This window comes from Theropithecus gelada, chromosome 8 (assembly GCF_003255815.1).
Source record: "Theropithecus gelada isolate Dixy chromosome 8, Tgel_1.0, whole genome shotgun sequence".
NCBI lineage: Eukaryota > Metazoa > Chordata > Mammalia > Primates > Cercopithecidae > Theropithecus > Theropithecus gelada.
Window position 1 is genome coordinate 103,994,463 of NC_037676.1, and position 15,196 is coordinate 104,009,658.

Below are 15,196 nucleotides of genomic sequence, written 5' to 3' on the forward strand. Positions count from 1 at the left end.
GTAAGTGTTTGTTTATACAAACACCACGGGAAGACAGTTGTGCCTCCATCTGAGGTCAGGGGAAGAGCAGGGTATGTGTTCAAGGCAGAGGGTAACCCATGGGTTTCTGCCTCTCAGTTAGGGTGCTCTCCTGCTACCCTGATGGCTGGAGGAGGGAGGCTCAGCAGCCTGGGCTCCCACTCAGACCCCGGTGACCTTTCCTTTCTGCATACGCTGGAGCACGTATGGAATTCTTTTCCAGGAAGGTCCTTCTGTCACTTGAGGAGAGGAGGGGGCGGTGGGGTAGGAGTTGGGGGGACTGCAAGGCTTTCCCCATTCCTGGTGCTTCCAGAAGGACCCTTCCTGCTTGTCTACCTCGCCCCTGGGAGTGAAGTGACATGCTAGATTGGTAAATTTGGGAGGAATTGCCAGGCATCTTCGCCCAGCCTTGCCCTCCCTTTTTCTCTTGGAAGGAGCTGCACGAGAGAGGATTTATTTCCATCTGCTCCTCCAAGGGCAGCACCTGGCCTGCCTGGCTCTGCACGCCTGTGGGTTTTTCAGCACGCCCTTGGACTCTCACGCTAAGCCATAGCCTCCAGTGTCTCTCCATCTTTTGACCTCTGTCCTCTTTTATTTCCCAACTTATTCCAAACCCAACAGGAGGGGGCCTCCCCCAACAGAAACACCAACAAACATATCTTATCCTCAGCCACAATTCCCTCCCCACCAGAACCTAGTTCTTGCTTAACGAAACCCACTTTATCTCCATGAAGGAAAAACATAGGGATGTATTTATTAATTTATTTTTAATTTGTAGAGCTGATCCCCGCCAAGCTTTGTGTTCTGGCCATTTTTTATGAGTCCCGCCCTGTCCACAGTAGTTAAAATGGTGATGACTTCCTCCAGCTTGGCAAGGCACGACAGAAGGGAGACTGCTGTGGTCTCCGAACACTTTGCAATTTCTCAGAGGTCGGCTCTGGGAGGCACCAGCTGGAGGTAGCAGGGGCAGACCTGGAGCTCGGCATGATATCTGGCTTTCTTCAGTTAACTGTCTGCATGCTTCAGAGTTGGCTCCTAGGAGAACTTGCCTGTGGGCCCAGATTTTTCTCTTCAAATCAGAGGCCAGAGGTTAGTTCCCAAGAGCATCAGGTAAGCTAAATCTAAGGGTAGGAGACTCTAGGTGAGGTCTGCTCTGCTCTAGACAGGGAGGGGTGCAGGTGGCCATAATTCTGGGGTCCAGTAGCCAAGCACTGAGCTGAAGCACCCCGTCCCCTGGTTGGGCTAAGATTTCTCTGAGAGTTGTGAACTTACAGCCCCTCTTCCGCCTTCCTTCTATGGCTCCCACCCTCCTCCCCCAACCCTAACCTTTGAAAATTTAATTTAATTTTAAACACAAGGTTTTCCCTTAGAAGGGCACAGGTCTTTAGCAGTGAGTTGTGCTCTGAGAATGCTAACTCAATCAGGGCTCTGCGATCCTACAGCAGCAAAGAACCAATGGAGAGACCCTAATTCATTGCCTACGATCAACACAGAGTTAGGGCTTTATCCTGTGACATCTGATCTTCTCCCATTCTTTAGCCCTATCCTAAAGAGGTGTCTGGACCTAGAGCACAGCACAAACCCATTGTGCTCTTGAGTACCAGTAAAATCTGCAGTTTAACATCAACAGGTTAATTAAAATAATCCCATGCTTGTTTAGTCACAACTATTCATTGTAAATCAAAGCAAATAAAGGGACATAGGATGTTTCAAAATGGAATGGCACCTTTGTGGAGGAAACAAAGCAAGCAGATTGGCCCATACCACACAAACCCAGATTCTCAGGCAGCTGTACCTGGGCGGGGGATAAAAAGAGACAGAGGCTCTCTCTATGGCGAAGGCTTCTATTGTTCTGTAGATCAGCACCAGGTGGGGGCCCAAGTGCATGTGCACATGGTTGACAAGAATTGCCAGGGCCTCTGAACAGATCGGGTGAGCTGATAATAACAGCAAGAGCTACAGAGCCTGGCCCTGAGCTGAGCGCTTTTCACTCAAGTATAACATTTAAATAGTGTTGCCAGATCTGGCAAATTAAATACAGGACGCCCCGTTAACTTTGAATTTCAGATAAACAGCAAGTGACTTTTTTAGTTTGGCATACTAATCCTAACAATTGTTTGCTGTTTATCTGAAATTCAAGGATAATTGGGCTTTCTGTATTCTCTCTGGCAATTTAAGATCTAAAATCCTTCTGTTAAGTTTGAAATTCAACTCTCTTTTTCACTTTGTTGGGTTTGAATTGTGGGTGGCACCATCCGGGTGGGAACCTGCTGGGCACCTTACTCCCTCACCACTAGCCCTGGCACCCCAGTGACTGTGGGAGCCCACTGTCTCTGGGAAACACAACATCTCAGTGCATGCACAGGAGACTCCAACAAAACCCCTTCGGCAGGCTGGAGTGAAGGCTGTCAGCACCTGGGTAGAACAACAGAATAACAACCCTCTCCCCATTTTGATGACCTGGACTGCAGGGCCCCAGCCTGCTGTGGCCTAAGCCTGTCCCAAGGATGGGTCTGTGCTAACAATGGTTTCTTGGGTCCTTTCATTCTTGCCCCACAAGATCCATTCTATTTTCTTGGAGGTAGAAGTTGACCTACAAGGAGGATAGAAAAGACTAGAAATAAGGCATTTCCCACAATTCTGGGCTCAGTTCTCCTGTGGCCACCTGGTCTTCTCCCCTCCTACCTACTCAGGAGGCTTGGAGGATGAGCCACTCGCATGAAGGACCTCAAGTGGCACTTCCCAGTATGGACTCCCCAGTCCTTCCAGCAACCCTCATCTGAGCTAAGCAGTGCAGCCCCCGCCTCCTACCATCTCTATTGGTGTCCATCTGGCGGAAGATCTTTTCTGTTCTTTTCTCTGGGGTTGACTCATCTTCAGGCATTTTCATTACGGAGGAAACCATCTTATAGATTGCCTGGGGACAGAAGCAACATGGTGGTAAGACAGAAAAACGGTATGGCACACAATCATTAAACCTCCCAAATGCGGGTTGAAGGGAATGTCGCCATCTGCATTGGACCTAGTCCTATCCCTGCTGATTGGTATAAGATGTGGCGGCACAGGTAGAAGAAGCTAGGCCCACAAAGCTTGTTCTCCTCCAGTGAGGACCTTCAGGAGGGACAACCAGCAGGAAGACCCTGTGTCTCCAGTGTTTTTTGTTTGTTTTTTGAGATAGGGTCTCTCATTCTGTCACCCAGGCTGGAGTGTAGTGGCACACTCACAGCTCACTGCAGGCTCGATCTCACAGGCTCAAGCAATCCTCCCACCTCAGCCTCCCAAGCAGCTGGGACTAGAGGTACTCCCTACCACACACGGCTAATTTTAAAAAATTATTTATTTATTTATATTTGGAGAGACGAGGTCTCACTATGTTGCCCAAGCTGGTCTCAAACTCCTGGGCTCAAGCTTCTCCTACCTCGGTCTCCCAAAGTGCTGGGATTACAGACATGAGCCACCTCTCCTAGCCATCTCCATTGTTCATGTGCATACAAATCCCCTGGGAATCTTGTTAAAATGCAGAATCTGATTGGGTAGTGCTGGGGGAAGGGGCAGGGCTGAGAGTCTGTATTTTTAATGAGCTCCGGTGTGATGCTGATGCTGCTGTTCTAAAGACCCTGCTTTGAGAAGCAAGGTCCCCACTTTGAGGAGCAAGGCTGCAGATGACATTCCTCAGGCTAGAGAGGTAAGTGGATGCCTATCGCGGACCCTTGAGGGTCCACAATGACCTCTCAAGGATGACAGACATGTGACACTCTGTAAGTGTGTGCCATATGTTCCCCCAGGCAGACTTCCAGTCCATTCCAGTGCTTTTCCCCCGCGTGTGACAATGGTCTCACGTTCCTTCTCAGCAAGCTCCCAGGTAGTTCTGAGATGGAAACCACCTGCCATCAGAGCTCTGAATTATTACACAACCTCAGGCCTGAGCTAAACTAGGTACAGCTATGACATCTGATGGGCGAAAGAGGATTCTGTGGAGTTTTGTAAGCACTACTGAAACTATCACTCCACTGCCTGTGACCTCCACATGGGACTCAGTAAGGGCCCCAAAGCCTCTGTGGTCGAAGGTAGTTTTTATTTGGGAAGAGGAATGAAAAGTCATTGTTTTTATCCCCAGATCATGACTTTCCTAATCAGAGTCACTTTGGGCATCTTAGTCTTGGGGACAAGTTTTAGAAAAAATAAATTTTGACAGGGAATAGGCAGAAAATTTCAGAAAGTTCTGGAGCTCTAGGGGCAGCCAGGCAGGTGGAGAGGACAGAGAAAGGAAAGCAGCTGTGGGGAGTCACCTCTAAATGGGAAAGGTGGGAGCAGAAAAAGACACTGAAGGTTCAACCGAGTTGCTTTACAGTCTTGCTCAGGACCAACCCTGCTAGAAGTCCCTTACATGTTCTGGATAAAGTAGGGTAAGTACTCTAATCTCAGTCCAAATAAGAATGAAAACGGACTCACCCAGTGTTCTGGCCCTTAGGCTGATCCCGTCCCTCAGGGACGCCTCTGGACAGGCTCCCTGAGTCTGCCTCAAACCCACCCAACGTGCTTACTGAACTCCAGAGCTGACTCCGCAGTGACTTATTCTGGGAGGTAAAGTGCAGAGTTAGGGTGCTGTCTAGGATTATGAGTGTCCCTGGGGTAAGCTGAGCCATTTCATTCCCAAGAAATGCTCACTGAAGTGTGTTCTGGAGACAAGAGGGGAGCCATCGTCTTTTCTCCTCATCACGGTCCCCTGCCTGCTGTCATCCCAGCCCAGGTCTACTCCACCAACTGTGCTGGGGCTGTAGTGCCATGTGCCTCACTGCCGGGGACACCTAAGTTCTTGGGGTAGCTAGGAAAGGCCAGAGAGATGGAGCTGTTTTTGCAAATGGGAGAAGAGAGGCCCTGAGATTTAACAGGCCCAGGTGAAGATTTAGTAACAGTAGACAGCAGGTGTCTTTTCACACCAGCAAAAGTCTTGAGGTCTAGCAACCTCTCCCCAGCTTGCTTTGCTCCCACAGTGGAAGCTTTTCGTAACTCTTGACCTAGTCAAAAGGGAATCGGCACCAACTAGGAAAACATGCACACCCGTCACATACGTTTCGAGCTCACATGATCTAAATATTTGGTGAATTCTTAAGCCCAGGAATCTTAGGACAACAATAACACAATATCTAGAAATTGGCATCCCTGCGGATCACATTAGCACAATCTCTTTAAAGGAGAGAGCGTGGAGCCATTTCAGGAGTTGCAGAGGTATTGCGGGGAAGAGCACTTATGGACAAGGGAGGAGTTTATTTTTGCCAGAAGTTTTAAGGGGGCTGTGTATTTATTCATTCTCAATCTTCTTTGGGGCTGGATTGTTCCTTCTCCATGTCTGTCTGGCCTCAGTAAGGTTGTCTCATGTGGTACTTCTAGATGCCACTGGCTTTGTGCCTGTGACTGGCCATAGGAGGTGTCTCCCAGCTCGGATGCTCCATAAAGGCTGTTGTCAAGAGTCTGACAATATGATATGCTCCTTGGTGTCCTGGACAAGCAACTTTGTTTATATTCTCTCATCTGACTGCTCACCTACCCCATCTCCCCTCCTCCTTGGACTCTTATCCATGTGTTAAGAATAGATAGAAATGTTACCCTCCTCCAGGAAGCCTTCCATCATCTTCCCTTCTTCTACTGCTATGTGTAATCTCCCTCCCTCGGGGCTAGCAAAGGGCTCCATCTCAGCCTCTCTTGTATCACTTCCTTCCATTTACCCTGAACTCATACCCAGGATGTTCTCTTTTTAGATGTGAGGGTAGCAGTCACATCTGGCTATTTTTTGAATCCCTGATAGTGCCTAACATAGGGTCTTGAATACAGTCAACCTCACTTAGTTTAGAGAATTTATTCAGGAATAACTGTCCCCCAGTTGCCCTCTCATTCTTTCCCCTCTATCACCTTTCTTCTGCGCTGCTCCAATTTACAAAGTTCCCCTTTATCCTTTTAAATGTTTTTTTTTTCAGTTTCTTCTTTTCTTTTTCTCCTCTCTCTCTTCATATAATTAAACATATTCTGTGAAACCCCTTAAATATTTTTAATCTGTCAAAAGCTTTGAGCTTTTCCCTTAGAAACCATGCAAACCCACCCATCACTACAGACGATCTCAGGTTTGGGGATTTAGAAGCTGATTCATGGACCCCAGGTCATGGAAATCCCTGCTCTTAGGTGACTGCCTCTTCATCCATCCACTCACTCAGTCATGCATCAAATATGTATAAGCAACTACTGTGTACCAGATATTGACATTGATCTAATCCTTTCCCTCATGGTTTTTGCTGTGAAATAAGGCAGACATTAGTAAAATAAAGAAATACACATAAAACCATTGTTGAGAAAAGTGCTAGAAAGAAGAGTGCATGGCTTCTGTGTTGACACAGTGGGAGAGTTAGGTTTTGCCAGAAGGGTTAGGGTAGGCTTCTCTGAGGACTGAGGATTGAGTAAAGATGTGAAGAAAGTATAGGGCTTAAATAAGTCAGGGATGAGGGAACCACCACATGGAAGCCCAGGGTGGGAGCGTGGCAAGGAGATCAACAGAGTGTGGGGGCGTACAGTACATGATGTGGCTCTAGAGCAAGCAGGGAAAGACCACTGAGGCCTCACAGTGTTTAGGGATCTGTATTTCTCCAATGAGCAACAAAAGATGGAAGTATCATTAAATTTGATTTTCTTATTCACATTCATTTCCCAAATTTACCTCTGTTGCCTTCCTTATTTGCAGTCCGTGGTGTTCAGAGAATTGAAAACTAGTCATTTGCAACATACCAGAAACAAAAGACAGCTAAAGCAGTGTTAAGAGGGAAATTTATAGCACTAAATGCCCACATCAGAAAGCTAGACGGATCTCAAATTGCCACCCTAACATCACAATTAAAAGAGCTAGGGAAGCAAGAGCAAACAAATCCAAAAGCTAGCCGAAGACAAGAAATAACTAAGATTAGAGCAGAACTGAAGGAAACAGAGACACAAAAAACCCTTCAAAAAATCAATGAATCCAGGAACTGTTTTTTTGAAAAAAATAACAAAATAGACCACTAGCTAGACTAATAAAGAGGAAAAGAGAGAAGAATCAAATAGATACAATAAAAATGATAAAGGGTATATCACCACTGACACCACAGAAATATAAACTACCATCAGAGAATACTATAAATATCTCTAGGCAAATAAACTGGAAAATCTAGAAGAAATGTATAAATTCCTGAACACATACACCCTCCCAAGACTAAATCAGAAAGAAGTTAAATCCCTGAATAGACCAATAACAAGTTGCGAAATTGAGGCAGTAATTAATACCCTACCAACTAAAAAACGCCCAGAAGCAGATGGATTCACAGTCAAATTCTACCAGAGGTACAAAGGGGAGCTGGTACGATTCCTTTTGGAACTATTCCAAACAATTGAAAAGGAGGGACTCCTCCCTAACTCGTGTTATGAGGCTAGTATCATTTTGATACCAATACCTGGCAGAGACACAATAACAAAAAAAGAAAACTTCAGGCCAATATCCTTGAAGAGCATTGATGGAAAAATCCTCAATAAAATACTGACAAACCAAATCCAGCAGCACATCAAAAAGCTTACCCACCATGATCAAGTTGGCTTCATCCCTGGAATGTGAAGGCTGGTTCAACATATGCAAATCAATAAACATAATCCATCATATAAACAGAACCAATGACAAAAATCACATGATCATCTCAATAGATCAGAAAAGGCCTTTGATAAAGGCCTTCATGTTAAAAAATCTCAATAAACTAGGTATTGATGGAACATATCTTAAAATGATAAGAGCTACTTATGACAAACCCACAGCCAATAACATACTGAATGGGCAAAAGCTAGAAGACTGGCACAAAACAGGTATGCCCTGTCTCACCATTCCTATTCAACATAGTTGGAAGTTCTGGCCAGGGCAATCAGGCAAGAGAAAGAAATAAAGCGTATTCAAATAAGAAGAGAGGAAGTCAAATTTTCTCTGTTTGCAGATGACATTATTCTATACTTAGAAAGCCCCATCGTCTCAGACCCAAAACTCCTTAAGCTGATAAACAACTTCAGCAAAGTCTCAGGATACAAAATCAATGTGGAAAAATCACAAGCATTCCTATATACCAACAATAGACAAGCAGAGATCCAAATAATAAATGAACTGCCATTCACAATTGCTACAAAGAGAATAAAATACCTAGGAACACAGCTAACAAGGGAGGTGAAAGATCTCTTCAAGGAGAATTACAAACACTGCTCAAGTAAATAAGAGAGAACATAAACAAATGGAGAAACATTCCATCCTCATGGATAGGAAGGATCAATATGGTGAAAATGGCCATACTGCCCAAAGTAATTTAAAGATTCAATGCTATTCCCATCAAACTACCACTGACATTCTTCACAGAACTAGAATAAAAAATTTTAATTTCATATGGAACCAAAGAAGAGCCTGTATAGCCAAGACAATCCTAAGCAAAAAGAACAAAGCTGGAGGCATCGGTTTACCTGACTTCAAAGTATATTACAAGGCTACAGTAACCAAAAGAGCATGGTACTGGTACCAAAAAAGACATATAGACCAATGGAAGAGAACACAGACCTCAGAAATAACACCACACATCTACAACTAGCGGATCTTTGACAAACCTGACAAAAACAAGTAATGGGGAAAGGATTCCCTATTTAGTAAATGGTGCTGGAAAACTGGATAGGTATATGCAGAAAACTGAAACTGTACCCCTTCCTTACACCTTATACAAAAATTAACTCAAAACAGATTAAAGACTTAAATGTAAAACCCAAAACCATAAAAACCCTAGAAGAAAACCTAGGCATTACCATTCAGGACATAGGCATGGGCAAAGACTTCATGATGAAATCGCCAAAAGCAAAAAAAGCCAAAATTGACAAATGGGACCTAATTAAACCAAAGTGCTTCTGCACAGCAAAAGAAACTATCATCAGAGTGAACAGGCAACCTACAGAATGAGAGAAAATTTTTGCAATCTATCCATCTGACAAAGGGCTAATATCCAGAATCTACAAGGAACTTAAACAAATTTACAAGAAAAAAACAACCCCATCAAAAAGTAGGCAAAGGATATAAACAGACACTTCTCAAGAAGACATTTATGCAGCCAAGAAACATGAAAAAAAAAAAAGCTCAACATCGCTGATCATTAGAGAAATGCAAATCAAAACCACAATGAAGTACCGTCTCATGCCAGTCACAATGGTAATTATTAAAAAGTCAAGAAACAATAGATGCAGATGAGGCTATGGAGAAATAGGAATGCTTTTACACTGTTAGTGGGAACATAAATTAATTCAACCATTGTAGAAGACAGTGTGGCGATTCCTCAATGATCTAGAACCAGAAATACCATTTGACCCAGCAATCCCATTACTGGGTATATACCCAAAGGAATATAAATCATTCTACTATAAAGACACATGCACATGTATGTTTATTGCAGCACTATTTACAATAGCAAAGATATGTAATCAACCCCAATGCCCATCAATGATAGGCTGGATAAAGAAAATATGGCACATATATACCATGGAATACTATGCAGCCATAAAAAGGAATGAGATCGTGTCCTTTGCAGGGACACGGATGAAGCTGGAAGCCATCATCCTCAGCAAAATAACACAGGAACAGAAAATCGAACACCGTGTGTTCTCACTCATAAGTGGGAGCTGAACAATGAGAACACATGGACACAGGGAGGGGAACAACACACACTGGGGCCAGTTGTGGGGGTCAAGGGGAGGGAGAGCATTAGGACAAATAGCTAATGCATGCAGGGCTTAAAACCTAGATGATGGGTTGATAGGTGCAGCAAACCACTATGGCACACGTATACCTATGTAACAAACCTACACATTCTGCACATGTACCCAAGAACTTAAAGTAAAATTTTAAAAAAGAAAACCAGTCATTTATAAATTATTTAATAATTATGTATTGTCTACTCTGTGCTAAGTGGTGGAAATACAATTGTCAACAAGACTGATATGCTCTCTATTTTATTTATTTATTTTTTTGAGACAAGGTCTCATTCTGTTGCCCAAGCTGGAGTGCAGTGATGCTATCACGGCTCACTGCAGCCTTGACCTCCTGATCTCAGACAATCCTCCTGTCCCAGCCTCCTGAGTTGCTGGGACCAAAGGCATGCACCACCATGCCCAGTTAATTTTTCAGAAAATATTTGTAGAGATGTGGTTTCCCTATGTTGCCCAAGCTGGTCTCGAACTCCTGGGCTTAAGAGATCTTCCTGCCTCAGTCTCCCAAAGTGCTGGAAATATAGGCCTGAGCCACTGTGCCTGGCCGCTCTCTATTATTTCATGTCTCACAATCTTCTAGCACAGGAGTTGGGAGGTCTCATATGGGGCACCAAAAACACCTTATTTTTCAATAATCCCCATTTAGATGGGTATAGTCATCCCAGCAATGCCTTGATAGCTGTTATGAAAGCCCTTGCCTAGGCTACCTCTGGGTCCCCTAGTGGCAAGTAAAACCCATTGGTCTGGAGCACCCTTTGGGACCTTCAGTGTCTAAGGTTGTGGCCCATGAAACTCTTCTTCTTGGGATTCTGATGCAAAATCAACTGTGTAATAATCTAGGGATTATTCCCTTAACACCCTTGGTTGAAGAAATGAATGAAAGCTCAAGCAAACACATGAATGTGTGAAGCTCTCACACTCAACGGAAAGTCTTCCAGAGTCTTGGTATTCAGTAGTAGGCTAAAGGAGTGAGGCTGTCACAGAGAAATGAGAATCAGTTAATACAACAAACAAACAACTCCCACTACTTCCTCCACAAAATGAACAGAGTCAGAAGGCCCCGACGTGAACATATGTGCAAGCAGGGCTTCTGGAATGGGGTGGGAGGCACCATGTCTGAGCGTGTTGTGCATATGAGGAGGAAGTGGGGGTCTTCTTCATGGGGGTCTTCTTTAAGGGGCTCACAGATAACTCTTTTGTGACACTCAGATCAGATAGGAATTAGTGGGTTATTTACAAAGCCAGGCCTATGTCAGGGGTGGTACCAGAGCGGTGAGCAGAGAGCCAAGGCGACGAGTCCCAGTGGCCCCCAGAGTGAGTGAGTGAGTGACAGCCCTGCAGAGCCACAGTGGCAGGACTGTCTGTCCCTTTGCTCCCTTCCCACGGCATCAACAACCGAGAGCTGATTGTATCAGAACTTTAAAATCTGGGATTGCATAGCACAGAGGAGATAAACACGACCCCAGACAGCCATCTGAGACAAATCATGTCTTTTACTAGATCCAGTCCCCACCCCTTCTACATGTAATGGGATTAAACCGTGAAGAGACCAGGCTACTTCCCTACTTTATTTTTAGCAATGTCAATGAGAGGCCTAGCAGGGTCATCCTGTTTTTTAATTAAACTTGAAAAGTCCTTTTCTTGTCTCTGGGTAAATGCAGAGCTTTGGGACACCCAGGAGCCCAGCCCTGACTCTGCCCGTGCCAGGCTTGAGACAGCTCTCTGCTGTGGCCACAGCCCCTATCAGCTTCCCTGTGGCCTACATTTTTTTTTTTTTCTTTTTCTCTTTGAAAAAACAATCTCTTGGAATGTTGGAAAGGGAGGACTGAGGTCTGCACTGATCAAGGTTGTGCAATTAACTGAGGGCAGGCAAAATTCCAAGAATTAACGCTCAACCTCTTCTCTGAAGGAAACCAGATATTTCATCACAAAATATAGGGTGTTATAACAGGAAACCAGACACCTAAGTCTCTGACAGCAGACTATGGACAACAGAAGTTCAGCAGCACCTGGTTGTCCTCAGATTATAGATTTAAAAAACAGTACTTCGCATAGAAGTGAAGAACCATTTTTGCTGCTGAAAATGGAGTTTGAAACCACTGAACCACTTCGTGTACTGGTCCCTTTGTGATAGTGTGATTCTTTTTTTTCTCTTTGAGACAGGGTCTCACTCTGTCTCCCAGGCTGGAATGCAGTGGCATGATGATACCTCACTGCAACTTCGGAACTCCTGGGCTCAAACCATCCTCCCACCTCAGCCTCCCGAGTAGCTGAGACCACAGGCATGCGCCACCACACTGGGCTAATTTTTAATTTTTTGTAGACACAGAGTCTCACTATGTTGCCCAGTCTGGTCTGAAACTCCTGGGCTCAAGTGATCCTCCTGCCTCAGCCTCCCAAAGTGTGGAAATTATAGCTGTGAGCCACCGCGCCCAGCTAGATACTGTGATTCTTAAACGGAATGAGAGAGTCCAAGATCTGTACACTGTACTCTCTGCACACTAGGGGAGCTTACTATTTAAAATAACCCTCCACTATGCCCTTTTATAACTTGAAGACTTATGGGAAGTTAGATGTAGCCTTAACACGGGAAGAACTTTATGTTCTGTGGTGTGCAACAGTAGAAGAGCAAGAGGCTGCTCTGCAGAAGCGGGTTCATGGATATTGGAGATAGAGAAACAAAGGCTGAACAATCACACATCGGCGATGCTGTAAAGGTGTCTCGCAATGCGCTTTCCAAGAAATGTCAGCCTTCCAAGATGTGTTAAGATCAGAGAGATCCCATCATCAAAACAGTATTGGGAAACACTGCTTACTTTATTCCCTTCTCAAAACATCACAACGCACATGAACATATTAAAGATTCTGGTAATTCCTGCAGTAAAGAGACCTGTTGAAATCTATTTAAACCAGGTTTTCTCAAACTGGTTTGACCAGAACCCTTTTGTTACAAAACATCTACGAAAGTAGTGCCTCAAGAAAGTTCTATCTGCACTAGGACTGACTCTTACTCTGACTCCCTCTTCATCTGGACTGTTTTCTCTGTTCCTCCTTTTTTTTTTTTCCCAAAACAGATAGCCTAGAATGCTGCTTCAAGAGATTTGTCTTCCCAACGGCTTCTAAGTTCCCTCCAGACAGAGATATTGTCTTATTCATCTTTGTATGTTTTGGAGTCTAACACTTACTTTATTCAACAAACATTTGCGGACTTTATGAATAGCACAAACATGGTGCGAAATCCCTTGGCATTAGCACAGCCCTGCCTTGAAGGAGCTCACAGGACAGGTGGCAGCAGGACAGGTCAACACAGAAACACATCAGCATGAGAGTAGAGAGTGTGGCTTCTGGCCAAGATGGAGTCATAGGGATTGAACTTACCCTCCCACCTGAAGCAGCAGCAACCACAAACCCAAAAAACAATGGACATGAAACGACAGTTTACCAGATGCTGAGAACTGGGCAACAAAGGACAGTGATCCCTGAGAAAATGAAAACATGAACGGTAAGTCCTATGTTGGCCCCGGCTTAATGACTTGAGAGAGTTTCCAAGCCACAGTGCCAGGAGCGGGGACCTATGTGATACCTGGTGGACTCACTGATGAGCAGATGGCACTGAGAGTTTGGAGACACTAAAGTGGCTAGTGATCACTGGACAGAGTAAAAGAGAAGAGAGAGTGGCACACAGGGAACTCCGGAGAGCTGTGGCAGGTCTCCCTCAAGTAGTCAGCATAGTCAGTCTACACATGGGAAGAAACTACCCAGGACTGGGAACAAAGAACCAAGTGGAAGGATTAGAGGAAAGAGCACCTGGCCCTCCCACAAGGTCCAGAAGCGTGCCTGTTTCCCTCAGCCAGAGGGAGAGCCTCATGATTTGTGGCGCACTGGCTAGTCAGAAAGGTCTGGCCTCAGTAGTGGTAATAATCAGCGCTAGCTGAGTGCCGCTCTTGTGTCAGCTAATGAATCTGAAAAGCAAGACCGGGAAAGTTCAAACTGTTTCCAAGTAATTTAACTGTGTCTCGGAAGAAAGTTTAAGAACATTTATAGAGCTATAAAAATATCCAGCACTCAACATGGTAAAATCCTGTTGAAGAGATCATAAAGTAATTATATCTTTCAGTGGAGTTGTTCATGATTACAAAACAGCAATCTACTTGAAATTAACAACAACACAAAAGCATTGTTATGATGGAGATCAACAACAGAGTTAAGTGCATAGGACTGGGGTGTGGGGGGCAGAGGAGACACCTCCACGGAGTGAGAGGGAGATGTGGTAAGAGTGCACTCTAGGACACCGCATGAGAAAAGGCTGTGGGATGTGAGAGGCCACGGTGACTTCTGGTATCTTCCAGCTAACATATAACTGAGGCATGGAGCATTCAAAGGTCACAAATGTGAGAGAGTCTTGAGAGAGATGGGGACCCAGTCACAAAGGCTGTTATATGCCTCATTAAGAAATTTAGACATCATTTAAAGTGAATGGGGGCCGGGCACGGTCACTCATGCCTGTAATCCCAGCACTTTGGGAGGCTGGGGCAGGCGGATCAGCTGAGGTCAGGAGTTCAAGATCAGCCAACATGGTGAAACCCCGTCTCTACTAAACATATAAAAATTAGCCGGGCATGATAGTGGGATAGAGGGTCCCACGCCCACGGAGCCTCCCTCATTGCTAGCACAACAGTCTGCGATCTAACCGCAAGGCAGCAGTGAGGCTGGGGGAGGGGCGCCTGCCATTGCTGAGGCTTAAGTAGGTCAAGAAAGCCGCTGGGAAGCTCCAACTAGGTGGAGTTCACAGCAGCTCAAGGAAACCTGCCTGTCTCTGTAGACTCCACCTCTGGGGACAGGGCACAGATAAACAACAACGAAAGCAGCAGAAACCTCTGCAGACGCAAACGACTCTGTCTGACAGCTTTGAAGAGAGCAGTGGATCTCCCAACACGGAGGTTGAGATCTGAGAAGGGACAGACTGCCTGCTCAAGTGGGTACCTGACCCCTGAGTAGCCTAACTGGGAGACATCCCCCACTAGGGGCAGTCTGACACCCCACACCTCACAGGGTGGAGTACACCCCTGAGAGGAAGCCTCCAAAGCAAGAATCAGACAGGTACACTCGCTGTTCAGCAATATTCTATCTTCTGCAGCCTCTGCTGCTGACACCCAGGCAAACAGGGTCTGGAGTGGACCTCAAGCAATCTCCAACAGACCTACAGCTGAGGGTCCTGACTGTTAGAAGGAAAACTATCAAACAGGAAGGACACTTACACCAAAACCCCATCAGTACGTCACCATCATCATCAAAGACCAGAGGCAGATAAAACCACAAAGATGGGGAAATAGCAGTGCAGAAAAGCTGGAAATTCAAAACATAAGAGTGCATCTCCCCCGGCAAA

General features: G+C 45.2%; 1 protein-coding gene across 6 annotated transcripts in view; it reads right to left on the minus strand.

Annotated features, from left to right (window-relative positions):
• The window catches only part of NCALD (neurocalcin delta), a 446,402-nt gene that overhangs the window by 3,415 nt on the left and 427,791 nt on the right, over positions 1 to 15,196 (minus strand). For all 6 annotated transcript variants that reach the window (XM_025393541.1, XM_025393540.1, XM_025393544.1 and 3 more), the window contains one exon: positions 2,830 to 2,935. In XM_025393541.1, the coding sequence (XP_025249326.1) occupies positions 2,830 to 2,935 (106 nt within the window). The remainder of the gene's footprint in view (positions 1 to 2,829; positions 2,936 to 15,196) is intronic.